Source organism: Vigna unguiculata, chromosome 3 (assembly GCF_037176805.1).
Source record: "Vigna unguiculata cultivar grain cowpea cultivar isolate G323 ecotype 2 chromosome 3, ASM3717680v1, whole genome shotgun sequence".
Lineage (NCBI taxonomy): Eukaryota > Viridiplantae > Streptophyta > Magnoliopsida > Fabales > Fabaceae > Vigna > Vigna unguiculata.
In genome coordinates this window covers 44,091,935-44,108,979 of record NC_140794.1, presented here as the reverse complement: position 1 = coordinate 44,108,979, position 17,045 = coordinate 44,091,935, and the positions used below count along the sequence as shown (strand labels likewise).

Below are 17,045 nucleotides of genomic sequence, written 5' to 3'. Positions count from 1 at the left end.
AATGGTTTGTTTATATGAATATTGTTCTTATTGGATTTGGCTGAGTAGTTTCTAAGGTGGACTAACTTGATGGCTAACGTGTAATCGGACTTTAAATTGTCACTAGGGGAGGTCCACCTACAAACACTCTTTGACGCTCAAGTCAATAAAAAATGCTAAGTGAATATATGAGAGTAAAGTAATTATCAAATCCTCATACTTACTATGATAGCATGTATTTATAGGCTTCTTAGGCCATAAGTAAACAAATATATTAAACACAAATAATCAAGTATTGTATCTTAAAGATATTATGTAATCAATTATTATATCATAATATCTTGGAGATATCTAGTAACCACCTTGGTAAGGATTGTTTGACCCAGGGATATTCTCTAACCCATGGATCTTCTCTAAGAACAAAGTACCAATACTGATTAATCCTCTAATGAAGTGGCATCTCAATTGGATGTACTTTGTCTATGCATGGAACACAAGATTTTTAGCAAGATGAATGGAACTCTGACTATCAGAGTAGAGAGCACTGTCACACTACTTCTTGCCCAACTCCTCGAGAAAACTTTTCAACTAAATAATTTGCTTACATGATTCTGAAATAGCCATGTACTATGCTTTTGTGGTTGAAAGTGTGACGCTTTTTTGAAGTCAAGACATCCAACTAAATGTTGTGCCACCTACTGTCAAAACAAATATTAGTACTCTTTCCTGTGTTTGAACAACTTCCCAAATCTGCATCAGAATATCCATTACAAGAAAAGCAAAAAAAAAAAACGTAGCAACAAAATGCTCTCAAAAGGTGGAAAATTGACTTTTATGCGTCTTTATGTATTCGGTTAGTGTGGAAAATGAGTCCATCCTTATACCATGGTGGCTAGTTTAGTGGAGTGAGGGTTGACACAATCATCTCACAAAAAGCGACGGTAAGACCCTTTCTTCATTCTCCAGCATCCACATTTTTATTTGTAGAAAAATATTAGTAGTAGTGAGGCTTAAGCCCTCGCTAAAGTTTTATTTTTAAAAAAATATTAGTAATAGTAAAGACAAAATCCTCTAAAGTTTTATTTTTTTTAAAGAATTATTTTATTATGTGGGTTAAGTCATCATTTAAATTTTATTTTTTAAAAATTTGTTATTTCTTAGGAGTGTTTAGCCCTCACTACATATATTATTTATAATAATACTACGATCCCCTGCGTAGGTTTAGCCCTTACACATATTTTACTTTTTAAAATAATATTTTTACTAGCACTACAAGAAAATATCTCATTAACAAAAAAATTTATTGACCAAAATTTATTAGTTACTATAGTGACCAATTTAGATACCAATTTATAAAATAAAAAATTATAATTGATCGTTAAATTAGTTAATAATTAATTAGAGACTAATTTAGAAACCAATTCCTTTGATAGCAAATACCTTAGTAGCTCATTTTGAGTGACCAATTTTCTTTTATAGTTAAAACCTTAGTAGCTAAATTTTAGAAACCAATTTAGAGACCAATTATATTTTTTTATTCATAATATTGACTATTTTAGTAACTAATCATTTTTTATTTTGTAAATTGATATCTAAATTGGTCTCTATAGTGACGAACAACTTTTTATCACTGAAATTTATTGTTAATGAGACATTTTCTTATAACGTAGCGTGAGATAAACCCTCGCTACACAATTAATAATTTATTTTTTAATATATGATTTATGGTAGCATATCGAAGCCATCACTTTAACTAGAATATATTTTTTTGTTATATGATATGTAATGCAGCCTTAGCCCTTGCTTGCAATTAAAATTTAAATAGATTTATCATGCTGTGTCGATTGGGTTAACGCTTGTTAGGGAAAAAAAATATTGAAATGCTTTATTATTTATTTACTATCGAAACTAAAATTGAACAAACCTAATTCAACAAATATATATATATATATATATATATATATATATATATATATATATATATATATATATATTCAATTTCAAAATCTAGACCAACTCATACCAATTAAAATTTATATCCAACTACATAATCACATTTTCAAAGATCAATAAACTACTAATATAATTTAAGTTTTGTCTGATTAAAATTGGAATAAAGGTGCAATGTCCCTATATAACAAAAATAGTAGATATGCACATTAGAACAACATAACATTTCATTTACATTAAGTAACCAAAACAAGTGGATTCTTCATTGCAAAACAAAAGAATCCTCTATGACAAAACAATATTGTAGTTCTTTCTCGATAAGGTGAAATAGTTGTAAAAACAATAAAAATAATTAGAATAAGTACAATAGATAGAATGTAAATATAGTATCAAAATTGTTAACAAAATTATCTAAATAAGAAATAATTTATATTACATTGAAGGTAAACTTCAAGAAAGTGATTAGTCATTAGCGTCAACATAGTCAGGGTGGATTTGACTCGTATCTGTTGAAGTATGACGAAGATTTCGCTTCATCATCATGGTCATTTGTTGTTGCATCAATTTTAATGTTTCCTCCACTTATGTGTACTTTTGAATTGTGACATCACACTTTTGATTAGCCTCATGAGTATGTTTTTTTGCTTCCTTGACCTCTTGACGAAGTAGTTCATTCTCAACACCATAGTAAGTAGTAACATCTAATAAAGAGTACTAAGTGAGAAACTTTGTGCCGAATGTTGACATCCAAGTCTACAATTCCATAAACTCTACCTTTGCTCTTACCTCCAATAACATCCTTTCATCTAATACTAAATATTTTTTTATGATAGAATTTGCAGGAGCTCAAGACTTGATCCTTTGGAAGTGTATGCTTAGATGGTCCTAAATTGCTCATGGTACTTTTCCTAATAAATTAGTATAATTACTTTTTGTGTTTTCTTATAATTTTATATGATGAATGTGAGTTAAATTGTAAATCCAATCTAATTTAAATTGATTTGGATTGGATTATATTTTTTTCATTAATTTTTTAATACGGAAGTGCATATAAATATATCGTATACACTAAACACACGTTTAAATAAATACATCAAAATGTATATCTAAATTCTAAATATAATTTATAAAATATCAATCATATCGTTCCTGCATTTTATATCCAAATTCAAGAGAAGAAATTAAGCTTGATTTTGTGGTAGAACAGGGAGACTTTGCACGTTAGGTATGGAGTAATATAATGGAAAATGATATTTTAACCCATATTTTTTTACCTATTTTTAACCCAGTACTTTAATCACCATTAAATCATCTATTTTTTTAATGATGTGATGATCTAATGGTGATTGAAGTGGTAGGTTAAAAAAAGTAGATTAAAGTATCATTGTCCAATATAAAATTGGTTTAATTAGTCAGAAGATATCCACGTCTATTCGGACGTGTCATTTTAGTACCCACCTTTAAAAATGTGTCAATTAATTTCAATTTTTGAAAATATGTCTCAACGATATTAATATTTAAAATGACTTACAAAATTAAGTATTGATATTTATATTAAAATTTAGTGGTAAAAATCATGAATAAAATTACGTTAACAATTTTTGTAAGCAATAAACCTAATTGAGACACTTTTTTCAAAAGTTGAAACTTGATTGATATGTTTTTTAAAACAGATACCAAACTGACACATCTGAACAAAAGTGATTACCATCCAACTAATTAAACCTATAAAATTTTATTTGGCAAAATATTACTTCCAAAAGTATTATCTATAAAATTTTTGTCTAGTTTTCAGTTTTGGATCCAATAACCGATCCATTACAGTTAGTTTTTCAAATTTTTGCATTGGATTGGTTTTGTTTAGAACAGTCATTTATATTGCATCCTTCTTGGGTGCAGAAATGTGAAAACAAAGCTGGAAAAATTATGAACGAAGAATACTCGTTGGGGTCATGCATTTTTACTTACCTATTACATCGCAAAAGTATCTGAAATTGTTGGTATTCTGAACTTTTTAGCTCCAAAAATCACCTACTTTATGATAAAACATCTAAACTTTTCATGAATTACCTATAAAAATTCTTTACTGATATACATAACGAAAACTAGAAATTGAAAGGAAAGTTTCAATTATTTAGTATTCTAAAATATACAATTCAACATAAGTATGGATAATATCTGTGAGAATCATACAAAGGATCTAATTATCAACTATTGTCTAAAATAAATTTGCTAGTTTTTATAATAATTTCTAAAAAAATATATTATCATTTTTCTGTTTGAAAAAGCCAAGAAAACGAAATTAAACTAAAGATATAACGAAGCACAGCATAAAACATATACATGTAGATAAGAGGTTGGTGATCCTGATCCAAGGTTTGGACCAGAATTACAAAAGGCAAACAGAGAACATTCCAAAACAGATAGAAATTAGAACCCTACAATTCTATCATCACTAAGCATCGAAGTGCAAAAGACACAAATGAAAAAACTTTCAAATAACCAGAAGATCAAAGATTACTTTTTCACAGTTTTCCTCATCCCTCAAAGCCTTCCGGCCGCCACCTTGGGCGAGGAAAAGTCATTCCACAAGCTTTGGCCACTTCCAACAAATTCATATTATCAAAATTTGGTTCTTCTTCCTTACTAAACTCTGTAAGAAATCTTAACACCTCAACCACATTCATTTTCACACGTTTCACATCACTCTTCTTCCCAGTTCCAGAACCTTCCACAGCACCATCACTTGACTCACTTTCCACCACTTTCTCTGATTCACTCAAACCAACGTTCCCAACGACGGTTTCTAAAATCTTGGCAGAACAGTCTGAAGCTTTTTCTGCTTCAGAAACCAGCCCCATACCCTCTGAAGAATCCACACCCAGATCGACCTCCGAAAGTTTTGATTTTTTCGCCGGTGGCTCCCCCGAACGAGACACTTCCCTATCGGAAACCGCAAATTCATCAAACCGGCCATCACGAATCTCGCCCACAACATCTCTTGGTTCTCCGTGCGAGCATTCACCGACGCCCATTTCCCGCGTCAGCTGAACTTCCGAAAACCCTAACTCCGAATCCTTACCCAAATCAACAAACCCCAACCCGTCACATAAATCGACGGACCCCTGCGTCCCAGCGTCAATATCGGCTGCGTGATTAACCGTGTAAGGGTCGTTGCCGTCGGTGGCAGCCTCCGGCGGTGTGTGGAAAACGTCTTGGGGGACGGAGTCTTGGGAGTCGGACAGCGACACCATGACGATGGAGTTGAAGTGCGGCGGGGACTCGGCGGAAGCGAGTGAGGGGGAGTGGTCACGTGAATCGTCCATGAATTTTTGCTCGGACGAGGAAACACGGAAAGGATCGAAAGGAAAAGGTAGGGGTTGATTGTGAACTTGGTAAATGTTTTCTACTGTAGGGTAAACTGTAAATGGTGAAATAAATAATATATTTTATATTTTACAATAAAGAGATAAATTATTTAGTAAATTGTAATCGTGAAATAAATAATAAATTTTATACTTTACAATAAGATAAATTATTAAAATTTAATTTTCCTGTTCATATTTCATCAACTTTTGAAAGTAAACTTCTTATACTTTTAATCATAACACTTTTAATTACATTTAAAATTTATTTTAATTAAAATATCATTTATTAGTTTTAATTGAATTTTTTTTAATTGAAATTTATTTCAACAAAATGTTAAGTAATGTTACAACTTATAATATCAATAAAATAAATATTTAATTGTACTAAATTTTAATGAGATCAAACATAAAAATAAAGTGAATTTTAATTATATTTATTTTTAATTAAATAGTACACATAATTATAATTTTTTTTATTGTATTAAATTAATTAAATTTAGGTTTTCTTTAAACGGAATATATTCTCCTAAAATAGTTATCAGGCGGTATAACAAAAGAAATTACGATTTACAGTTTTATTCAAGGATCCTATCAATTCTACAATATTAAAATTGTGTGGATCTAATGAATATTATGTAAAATTATAAAATTTCACAATTTTACTATTTAAATCTTAATTTTAAGTATAAACGCACTTCTCATTAACTTCTATATCTTGATACAATATTAGAACACTTGTAATTTTTCATTTTTCTTAGTTATTTTAGACATAATTTACTAAAATTAATCCTTATGTTTATAAAAATAAAACATCGAAAGAATATTATATATATATATATATATATATATATATATATATATATATATATATATATATATATATATATATATATATATATATATATATATATGAAAGACTTAAAGAAGTAATTCATATAATTAATGTTAGATAATATTGATGAATATTTTTATAGTCTTCTAATAAATATTATTGGTGGTGTTTTTTCTTTTTTCAAAGTTAAGAAAAAATAGCTATTATTAACTATTATAATTAAAAAAGTTATGAACAAATATATTAAAAATTTAATTTTTTTTTTGCTTATTTAAGATTTTGAGATATTGAAAAATAAAACCCAACCAAACCCTTGTAAGAAAGTTACAAAATTATATATTATGAATGTTATATGCGGATGAAATATTTACATTGAAGGTCATTTGTGTATATTAAATTGGGAAATTTCTATCATATATTTTTATTCTGATAACATGTTATGAAAATAAAAATAAAATAAATAAATTGAATTCATCTATTTGATTTATGTATAACTAATAATCTATTTATTATTCTTTAAATTTTCACATCTTTTCAAAAAATCATTTATAGGGTATCAAATTTAACTTAGTCTATTTTGTATAATTATATATTTTTTAATTTTACAAAATTTTATTTTGAAATTTTTAGAACTGTGATATAAACATTCAAACACATTAACAACTATCAAAGCTAAGAATTAACATTTTAAAATGACATGTACAAAAATAGGAAGCTTATTAAATCAACAATAGTAACACAAGAAGGGTGTAATGTAACAATAGGTATAAAAATCTTTTTGTATTTTTAAAAAGGTAAGAAAATGTTACATTGTAAAAAAAATTACTATTACCTCCACTTCTTCATTGGCTTCATATATTCTTTCTTCTAAACTTGTTGCTCTTTCATCAATATTCAGCATGACCTTTGTTTGAGAGAAGGTAAAGTGAAGAGATAACACTTCTTTTTCTATTTTTTTTTTTTTATGTTTTCAATGAAACTTAAGAATGTTGACCCCTTGTTTGGCTCTAAGATGTGTGTGTTAATTTTTGCTAGTGTGTTTGTAATTCTACTATATTAGTTTATTTATCTTAATTTAACGTTTATATGTTTGTTATATTTTTCTAATTTCATGTTACTGACAGTGACTTCACTGTCGGTGATATGAGAATTAAATATATATTCTTCGCTTGAACAAAGTTGTTAAAATGTGATTAAAAAAAACTGTGGTTAATAGTTAATAAAATATTTTTCATATTATATATTTTAACAATCTTTGGTATCTCTGTTTACTTTTATTACGTTAACTTCATTATTGTTATACATTGATGTATATATTAAATATATAAAATCACAACTAAATACTTTAAATGAGATTACACAATTTCTTTTTTCATCGTACACTGTTAAACATTTATTTCAATATTTTAAAATATATTAATTTTTTTTAAATTTCCGATTGTTTTGAAGTCATATCACATAACAAGAAAAAGAAAATAGAGTATATACTCTCTGCTATCACCTACCACACTAAAAATATCCTTTAATGATTTCAACACGTAAATAATCTCTAAAATCAAATTAAAAAAAATCAGAGTCAATTATAGTTAATGGTTTTTTTATATTAGTCAACTATGAGTTGCAAAATAAAGATCTACAAAATTAATTCAAACAATTTGAAAATAGTTATTTTATTGTAAGAAGTGGTTCTCTTAATATATTATTTTACCATTATTTTAATACATTATTACTTTAAACCATTGTTTGGTTTGGCCTATTGGAGTGATCTAAAAATTAGCTTTTGCAAATGCTATTTGGAAACAAAATTTCCTGGATTGAAAAATAACCCTGTCTCTAAAATTTTGCTGTGAATAAATTGAAAAAAAAAGAAAACATTGGTTCCAAAAATTACTGAACCAGAAAAATAAGTGCAAAGTGTCTTGGGAGTTTGGTTATGTCCCTTTCAAGAACAAAGAATTTGAGAGAGAGGAGGAGTTAGCAGAAAGGACCATTGGGGTCAGACTCTAATGGAAAACATGTGGAAGAGAATAGTTTTTATTATTATAATAAAAATTAATGTGTAAATTAATGATTTTATTTTGTTGAAATAGCAACAGATTGTTGTTGTGATTTAGTTAAGGAAAATATGTAGTGATATTATTGTTTTGTTAATGAGTATGATAATATAATAGTGAAAAGCAAAACAAAATTTGAAGTTGAAAAAGATAGAAAATTGACTTATTTTGGAAACTGGGAATAGTATTATATATTATATGATGGTGTTGAATTATTTGATGATTCTATAATAAACAAAAAAATTAGGAGGTGTTTAGTTTCCGATTGGATCAACGAAGAAGCATTGAGGGTCATCGATGACGATGAGTTCTTTCTTCCAAAACGTGGACTGGCACCATGAATCTTACCCTGCATATCGCGATTTCTACTTTCTCCCCCTTTTCGCTCTTTTCTTCCCATCCATACGCTTCTTTCTCGACCGATTCTTCTTCCAGGTTCGAACCTTTTTCTCTCCGCATTGACTTCCAATTATTCAACGCGTTTCCGTTGTAATCAATTTCAGCTTTGACCTTCTCTGCACTCTGCTTGATTCTTCATCGCATACGCGCGCAGAAACTGGCCAGACGATTGATTTTCGGAAAGGGGAATGAGAATCTCGACTTGCACACAGATGAGAGAAGAAAAAAGATTAGGAAATTCAAGGAATCAGCTTGGAAATGTGTTTATTATCTTTCTGCTGAGGTTCTGGCTCTCTATGTTACGTATGACGAACCCTGGTTTACCAACACGAGAAACTTTTGGGTGGGGCCAGGGTCTCAGGTCTGGCCAGATCAAAAGACCAAGTAAGATTGTTAGCTTGTTTGTTTATTTCTGCATATCATCTCTACTTACTCCAATGTTGAATGTCCAATGTTGAATGGTGTTTTTTCTTTCCTTTATTTGTTTCTAACTCTTACCATTTCAGGTTGAAATTGAAGGCGGTGTATATGTATGCTGCTGGGTTTTACTCATACTCCATTTTTGCTTTAATATTTTGGGAAACCAGGCGCTCCGACTTTGGGGTCTCCATGAGTCATCACGTTGCTACTGTAATTCTCATTGTGCTGTCTTACATTTTTAGGTATCTTTTCATTCAAGGTTTTTTTTTTCACCTCCAATTTAATAGTCTTTGTTCGTTTTTTCTTATTTGAGTTCTCTGAATTGACTTCAATTCAAGCACCTTATCATAAGATGTAATTTTTTCATCTGTTTCATACATTTACTTTGACTAATCAATTTTGTTGACTTACTGGTCTTTAGGGAAAACAAACGGTAAAATAATATTTCAAAATTTTATACTACCTTTTCATTAGCTCACATACACACACAAGACAGAGAGAGAATTATGGAGCTAGTTCCCACACTTGTTCTATTTAATTTTAGTGTATTTTTCCCTTGGAAATTTGATTGTGATTCTGTTCTATGTTTCCTGAACATATTCAGGTTTGCTCGTGTTGGATCGGTTGTGTTAGCAATTCATGATGCTAGCGATGTGTTTCTGGAGATAGGGAAAATGTCCAAATACAGTGGTGCTGAAACTGTGGCTAGCTTTGCTTTTATTCTATTTGTTTTATCCTGGATCATATTGCGCCTCATTTACTACCCATTCTGGATTCTCTGGAGTACAAGGTTCATATTATTTTGTTTCCAATTTACACTGTTTCTCTTCTCTCTGTTATATATTGTGGTCCTCACCTGCCTCTTATGTGTGTTCCTAAAATCTAGGTGAATAAAAAACTGATGTCCCTACCTATATTTATTAAGAGTAAAAAAGAATTAATGAAATACACTCTAAAGGATGATGGCCCCCTGTTGCTCTTCAAATTCAAAAAGTTTTCATCTTATATAAAATATACATTTCTCTCCATGCATTCTTAACAAAACAAAAGTACTTGTTTTTTGTTTTTTAATTTTCATTCCTTCGTTTGTCACTTTGATTTTGTGGATTACAGATTAACTGTTAACTATTCCTCCATACGAGTTTCTTTGTTACAAATTTAGTGCTTATATGCTTGAGTTGTTTTGAATATGTAGACAATGATTCATTGACTGATACATTTGTGGAGCAGTTGCAGTACCCATCCATGTCAAAGCATGCATGTTATCCTGTAATACAAAATTACCTAGGCTAGACCTGTATTCAATTGCAGGATCAACCATGAGTGTAAAGAAAACAATTTTAAGTACTATTTTAGGGATGAAGCCATTTTCTTAGTTAATGGTTAGATTGTCTAGAGTCTCTGACCTCAATCTCTTGTAGAACATGCTCTTCTGCTCAGGTTTATAAGAGACGGAGAAAAAAAAGGACCTGTTAGGTAACTCTAACTAGACAAGAGTTAGGTTAGCAGGAGTTAGTTGCTGACTTGGTCGGCTGTAGTCAGGATATGTAAAGGCCAAAGGTCTAAAGAGATGGCCAAGGAAAGTTTTAGACGTTGAATGGAGGCTCCAAGTTCCTTGAATTATATGGGTGTTCTTTTCTGTGATTTCAAATTGGTATCTGTCCTTTGAATCCAGGAGTTGTGTGTGGGGAGTAGAAGCATATTTATGGGGAGTACATGGAAGGAGTCCTGGGTGAAGGCTTTGGAGAAAGTGGCAATGAGCTGGAGTCAGTTCCTATAATGGTTGGTTGCAATATCTGAAGCAAGATTCATACATGAATTATGTGCATTAGACACTGGAGAGGTTGGTGTCTGTGATGTCTGAAAAAGGTTTAAGTACATGAGACCCCAGGGCCGAGATGGGGATAGAAGATGGAGTGGAGTCCAAATGGAATGAGCAATTCGAATTTGGAAAAGGGGAAAAGTCTAGGAAATCTTCGAAGGGATGCTTTGGGATGGACTGCAAAAGTATTTTTTATTAAGGGGAACTAGTGACGAAGAAAACGTGGGGGCAGTGATGGTTTTTCTTGAAGGAGATGTGCTGTCATGGTTGCAACAGTAGCAAACTTGGGAACAAATCAATCTTGGGAAGAGTTTAAGACTGTCTTGTTGGAAAAGTTCTCACCAGTCTTTATGGCTGATCCTTTTGAATCTCTTCTAACCTTGAAACATGAACAGGCAATGGCCATCACCTAAATTCATAGGCTAACAAGAGAGAGAAAGGGCTATATAAGTAAGCATTTGATGTGAATTTCAAATGGAAAGGGAGAAGATCAAGAAGAATAAAAATTTTGTCAGAGGAAGAGTCTTTCGTAGTTGATGAATAAGCGCACACCACTGAGGGAGTAAGATAGGATGGCCAGATGTAATAACATTTGGAATCAATCTTGGGGGAAGGGCAAATAATTATGCTTGTACCCTATTGCAGCTCTATTGTGGATGCACTGTGATACTGTAATTTAAATCCACATCGCAATGCAAGCTGTTGCAGTTGCAGGTAGCTCTCCAATAGCAATGTTGCTACCGCAACAGGTGTTGTGGTATGGAATTAGAACCTCAATTCTAATATAAAAGGAGGGTGAAGAAGGGGACAAAAACCAGGATGAAAGATACAGACATAGAAGATCAATTGAAAACTTAGCTTTCACATAGGATGACCAGATGTAATAACATTTGGAATCAATCTTGGGGGAAGGGCAAATAGTTCTGCTAGTAGCCCTATTGCAGCTCTATTGTGGATGCACTGTGATAATGTAATTTTAATCCACATTGCAATGCAAGGTTGCGGGTAGCTCTCCAACAGCAATGTTGCTGCCGCAACAGGTGTTATGGTATGCAATTTAGAACCTCAATTCTAATATAAAAGGAGAGTGAAGAAGGGGACAAAAACCAAGGTGGCAGTATTAGTTAATTGTGGGCTACTTAACTTTCTCAATTTTATTGGTTACAGCTAAATTTATGGGCGATAGATACCCTTTCTTATTTTGAGGTGTAGGGTGATTGTTTTAAAATAAGGTACATGAGGATGTGCTGATGGGTCAAGCTTGAGATGTAGGATATTGTTATTCAGTAAAACTTCATATTTGGTTTAGGGGGAGCAAACATCGTCTCTTGATCAATGTGTTGTTTTGAGAAAATATGCCCTTTTATTCTTTGATGATATCCCTACATATATTAATACAATGGATGAACATGTGAAGCACTTAAAGTTGCTCTTGCCGATAGAAATGCAACTTCATTTAAAGGTTAATCAAAAGAAGTGCATCTCTGGATAAGTAGCTTGTAGTCCCTCGGTCACATTATCACATATAAGGTGTGACAACTGTTCCTAATGAATTAGAGGCAGCATGATTGTCGCCTTTTTTAAGGAGTTAAGGTGATTTCTTGATCTTATATTACAAGAAATACATCAATGAGTATGGTAAGGGGCTACTAACGTTTACTTCTTTCTGTAAAAAGACATTGCCACTGGGATTGAGAGGCGTAACTAGCCTTTGGGAAATTTAAGGCTGTTATAACTACTTTTCCTTTATTGGAAGTTCTGGATTTATAGTAACAATTTTTTATGGGAACTAACTCTGCAGGGGGGGAGGGGGAGCGGTTAGATTGGCTGCAATTTTGTTACATCAGACTATTAGCATTATGGAACCAAATCTTATCTTGAAAAAAGCAACATAAATCAGTTTGAGGGGGAATTGATGGTTGTTGTGTTGGCTGTGAAGTAAACACACTATCCTTTGGGTGGGCATTTTATATCAGAATAGATCAGAGAAGTTTGAAGTTTCTTACTGAATATATAGTAATGACCAAGGCTAAAATTATAAAGGCCACTAAGTTGATTAGTTGGTTATGATTTTGATATACAATATAGATTGGGTAAGTATAATTCAGTTGCAGATACTCCTCATTGTGCATCTTTTGCTTCCCTTTCATTAGCCCGGGGGTGGAATACTTTATTCGGAAGATGAGCTGCAGTGGATGAGGAGGGGGTTGCATCTCAGAATTTTTAGAACTTATATATAAAGAGTGGCAGGGTCTATGTTTAGGGAAGGCACAAGGTCAGATATAAGAATTTATGTAGCATCATGTGTAGTTTGCCAACAAAATAAATTGAGCACATCATCACCTATGCAAGACTGTTGCAACCCCTACCTATTCCAACAAAGGTTTGGGTTGACATTTCTAAGGATTTTGTGGGGGCCTTACCCAGGGTCAAGGATACTGTTTTATTGTGGTGGATAGGCTAGGTAAATTTGTTGATTTATTTACACTTGCACACCTTTTTCAGCTAAGGATATTGCAAAACTGTTCATTTCAGAGAGTTCATTTGCATGATTTTCTGTCAATCATTGGATTGACAAAGATAAACTTTTTATGAGTTGGTTTTGGAACAAACTAGTAAAGCAGAAACCCTACTTCAGATGAGTTACTTGCCATCCACAAATGGATATGCCAACTAAAGTGCTCAGTCAATATATTTGAGCTCATCGACAGGTATAAAACCATGACAATGGTAGCTGCATCTAGCTTGGTCTGTGTTTTGGTTCAATAACAATTATAATGCCTCCACCAATGTCGCTTTTCGGAGTATTGTATGGAAGGACCCTCTATTGTTGAAAGGAACAAAAATCCTTTCCAAGATTGAGAAAGTAGATAAGCTGACTCAACAAAGATATCCTACTGCAAGAGCCGTTTGAGGGTTTTCTAAGAACATAATAGCAGATGAGATGAGACACAATGCCAACTGTCACAGAAGATGTGGTTTCTGGGAAGGTGACTGGGGAGTTTTGACGTTACAACCATATGATGAGATTGTTGGCTAAAAGACCCAATGAAAAGTTGAGCCTGAAGTTTTGTGGACTTTAAAGGTTTTAAGTAGGTGGGGGCATTTGTTTACAGATTAGAGTTTCCAGCAACAGTAAAATTCACCCTATTTTGAGGGTTAGCAAGTGAGAAAGAAGTTAACTTCTGATTTGAGCATAACTTTGTAAAGGTCAAAGGTGTAAAGAGTGAATCAGGAAAGATTTTAGACAATGAGTTGGTGGGGAGGAGCATCAGGTTCCTGGAATTACCTGGGTGTATTTTCTGGCAATTACCAGTGAAAATACACATTCTTCCTTTGTTACATTCTCTCTTTCTTTTTAATCTTACCCTGGTCCTGTTCTATAACATTTTGGAAAAGTATTGTTGTCATTTGGACTGTTTAAGAATGTGGCAAAATCTGATTGGGTAATGTCAGTGCTATAATAGTAAATTAGAGAAACAAAATGTATTATCTTGCTGCATTAGATTTACCTCCGTATCACTACACTGTTGTTTTTAACTCCTCCCAGCTCAAGAGTCCCTTTAACATTTTCAAATTTCAATATAAATGACTTCAGTTTCTATATAGTGTAGGTGTTTTTATTGGCAAAAAGATATAGCGTTAGGAATATATAGATTTTTAACGATCCTTATTCTGAAAATGTTTTTCATGCTCTTCTGTTTTATACCATCCATTTCATTTTTACTTATTTGATATTCAGGTCATTAGTTTTCAGTGTTCTAATGGGTTTTACATTGAATTTATCCAAAAACGTTTAGCTTTTTCATTGTTAAGTTTTTAGGTGTCTTGTTAATAAAATTTGTCTGCTGGGGCAAGTTTCGAAGTAAATCTCTCTTGTAAACACTATAAAAGAAATTTGTTAGTCTTCATAAGAATTTTAACAATTCAGTTTGAGGAGTAATACACAATTGTCTTTTATTTATGTCATTCCGATCCTCTGATCATTTGCTTTTTTCCCCTTTTCAGTTATGAAGTTCTGCTCACGTTGGATAAGGAAAAGCACCGAGTGGATGGTCCAATATATTATTATCTGTTCAATAGTCTTCTGTACTGCTTGCTTGTTATGCATATTTATTGGTGGGTGCTGATATTTCGGATGCTTGTTAAACAAATCCAAGCAAAAGGGAAAGTTAGTGAAGATGTTCGATCTGGTAAGTTGAAATTGTGTTGTGTGCAAAATGTAAACTTTTTATTAACTGAGCAACCTTGTGAAAAATTTGTTCCCCATGCCTAGTGTTTGCATTTAACTAGAAGAGAAAAACAACTATAGAAATATATTATGATTGTAGACGTAAGTTCTAGCTTTGAGTTATTATGAACAGAATCTGGAATCTAGATTAGAAATGTTATTTAGTTGACTTTTGCTTAGTTTATAGTTTTTTCTTCTAATTCCACGTGGACACTGAAGTTATTAATAACTGAAAAAAGAGGCTTACCAAAACTAAAGTTGACAAAAAGAATATGACTTCACATCTTTGTGATCTGATCTATAGAATAAAAATTGAATGTCTTTTGTTCAATTAATTAGAAGTTGATTTACTTTCTGGTATTGGCTTTAGTCTGTCATTTTTTATTATTTGTGTATTGGTTAACAGGAAATTTCCTTAATTGTTTATCTGCAAACTGCTGCACATTTTGTTTCTGCAGATTCAGATGAAGACGAACATGAAGATTGAGTAGGGAAGCAAAAGCATAATGTAATCTTTGGACAAAGGTGAATTTTTGAAATGACGATTGTTTTACAACATTACATATGAATGCATCTTTTGTGGTAAATATATTGATTATGTTAAACTGTCCATACTTTATTTTATTAGAAAGAGTTGGTTGCGTTTGTCCGTAATTATATTGTAAACTAGGATCAACTTCTAAGTTTTTTGTTCTTCTAGTTCAATGTAACAAAAGCTTAGAAGGAAACTACACGGAAAATATGATTAAAGCCTTTGCCGGTCTCATTGCATATTATGAACTCTTTAATTATATATTTTGCTGGCATTGTCTCATGTGGAAAAAGAGAGAATTTAAATTTCGTCTTTGTTAGGTGAGATACAGAGCAATAAAAAAATGTAAGACTAGTGCTGTATCTTTTAAGGGTTGCTACGACTTACTTTCCTTAAATTAAGTGAGATGGTGTTTGGTTTTATTTCTTGCAGATGTGTGATTAGCCTCAACCGTTTTCTGTGCCTTTGGCCACAACGCTAATATTTTCAACTCTTATTCAAATTTGAGAGGATTGTATCTATACGGATTGGAGTACAGACTTCGGACCTGGTATAAAAAGGGTAACACATGGAGGGAATTTTTATTCTTCTAAACTCTTGGTCTACACTGCGCATCCTGAAGTTTAGGTCGTACTGCCTGACATTTGGTTAAGACATTTTGACTTTCATGATTATTTGTCCCTCGTTCAAATTACAAGTATTGTGTCCATTAATGTTTTCTGCACAGATGTTATCCTCTTGCTTTTCATTTATTGGAGAAGAAAATTATTGGTGTTAGTTGCTGTGGTTCTGAACTTGTTCTGGGTTATGTTGATTCACGGAATTCAGCTTTAATTCACAATTAAATAAAAAGTAAAAGCCTGTCATAAATTATTTTCCCACTTTATTCTGATAATACTGTTTAGATGCTTTTTCTCATTTATGACTGCCAGGGAAAGGGGAAATGAGCCAAAAGATTGAGTTTAAGTTATGAATAAAATATTGCGTCAGGGGCTTAAAAACTCTAGAGTTAGTGCCAAGTCTATCTACAAACTCATTCACGAAGCCTAATATGGGTAAACATCACAGGTGCTTCAAATGTTCTATGTTTTCTTTCATTTTGGACTGTAGATCTCATCATCCGATTTCGTATCAATTAAAAAATATAAAAATGATTTTCATTATACAAATACAAATGATGCAAATTTTATTATAAAAGTTAATTTTGTAAAATTGAATTAGATTAAAATTTACTTTTCAACTTCTGATAAAATGACCAGTGAACAAAGATGATAATGAGAGATAAAATCCTGAAGCTAGAAGAAAGTTTTGGCCTTGTTGTGCGGAAGAAACAGTACATGACAATGAAGACCAAATTGTTGAGAGAAGAGAGCATGGACTTGGCACTAACGATCTGAGTTCAGATTTTTTATTGATTTTTTTTTACTGTTTTTAAATATCTTCTTAATATATTTTACG

General features: G+C 31.8%; 2 protein-coding genes across 2 annotated transcripts; one reads left to right on the top strand and one right to left on the bottom strand.

Moving 5' to 3' along the window:
* Positions 1 to 4,245: 4,245 nt before the first annotated feature.
* LOC146887896 (uncharacterized) lies at positions 4,246 to 5,391 on the bottom strand. Its single transcript, XM_085671224.1, has one exon. The coding sequence runs from the start codon at positions 5,253 to 5,255 to the stop codon at positions 4,467 to 4,469; it is 789 nt and encodes a 262-aa protein (XP_085527350.1). The 5' UTR covers positions 5,256 to 5,391; the 3' UTR covers positions 4,246 to 4,466.
* Positions 5,392 to 8,308: 2,917 nt separating this feature from the next.
* LOC114178984 (ASC1-like protein) lies at positions 8,309 to 16,364 on the top strand. The gene is made up of 7 exons (XM_028065157.2): positions 8,309 to 8,618; positions 8,737 to 8,966; positions 9,089 to 9,244; positions 9,607 to 9,792; positions 14,833 to 15,017; positions 15,514 to 15,580; positions 16,020 to 16,364. The coding sequence occupies exons 1-6, from the start codon at positions 8,481 to 8,483 to the stop codon at positions 15,540 to 15,542; spliced, it is 924 nt and encodes a 307-aa protein (XP_027920958.1). The 5' UTR covers positions 8,309 to 8,480; the 3' UTR covers positions 15,543 to 15,580; positions 16,020 to 16,364.
* The last annotated feature ends 681 nt before the right edge of the window (positions 16,365 to 17,045 follow it).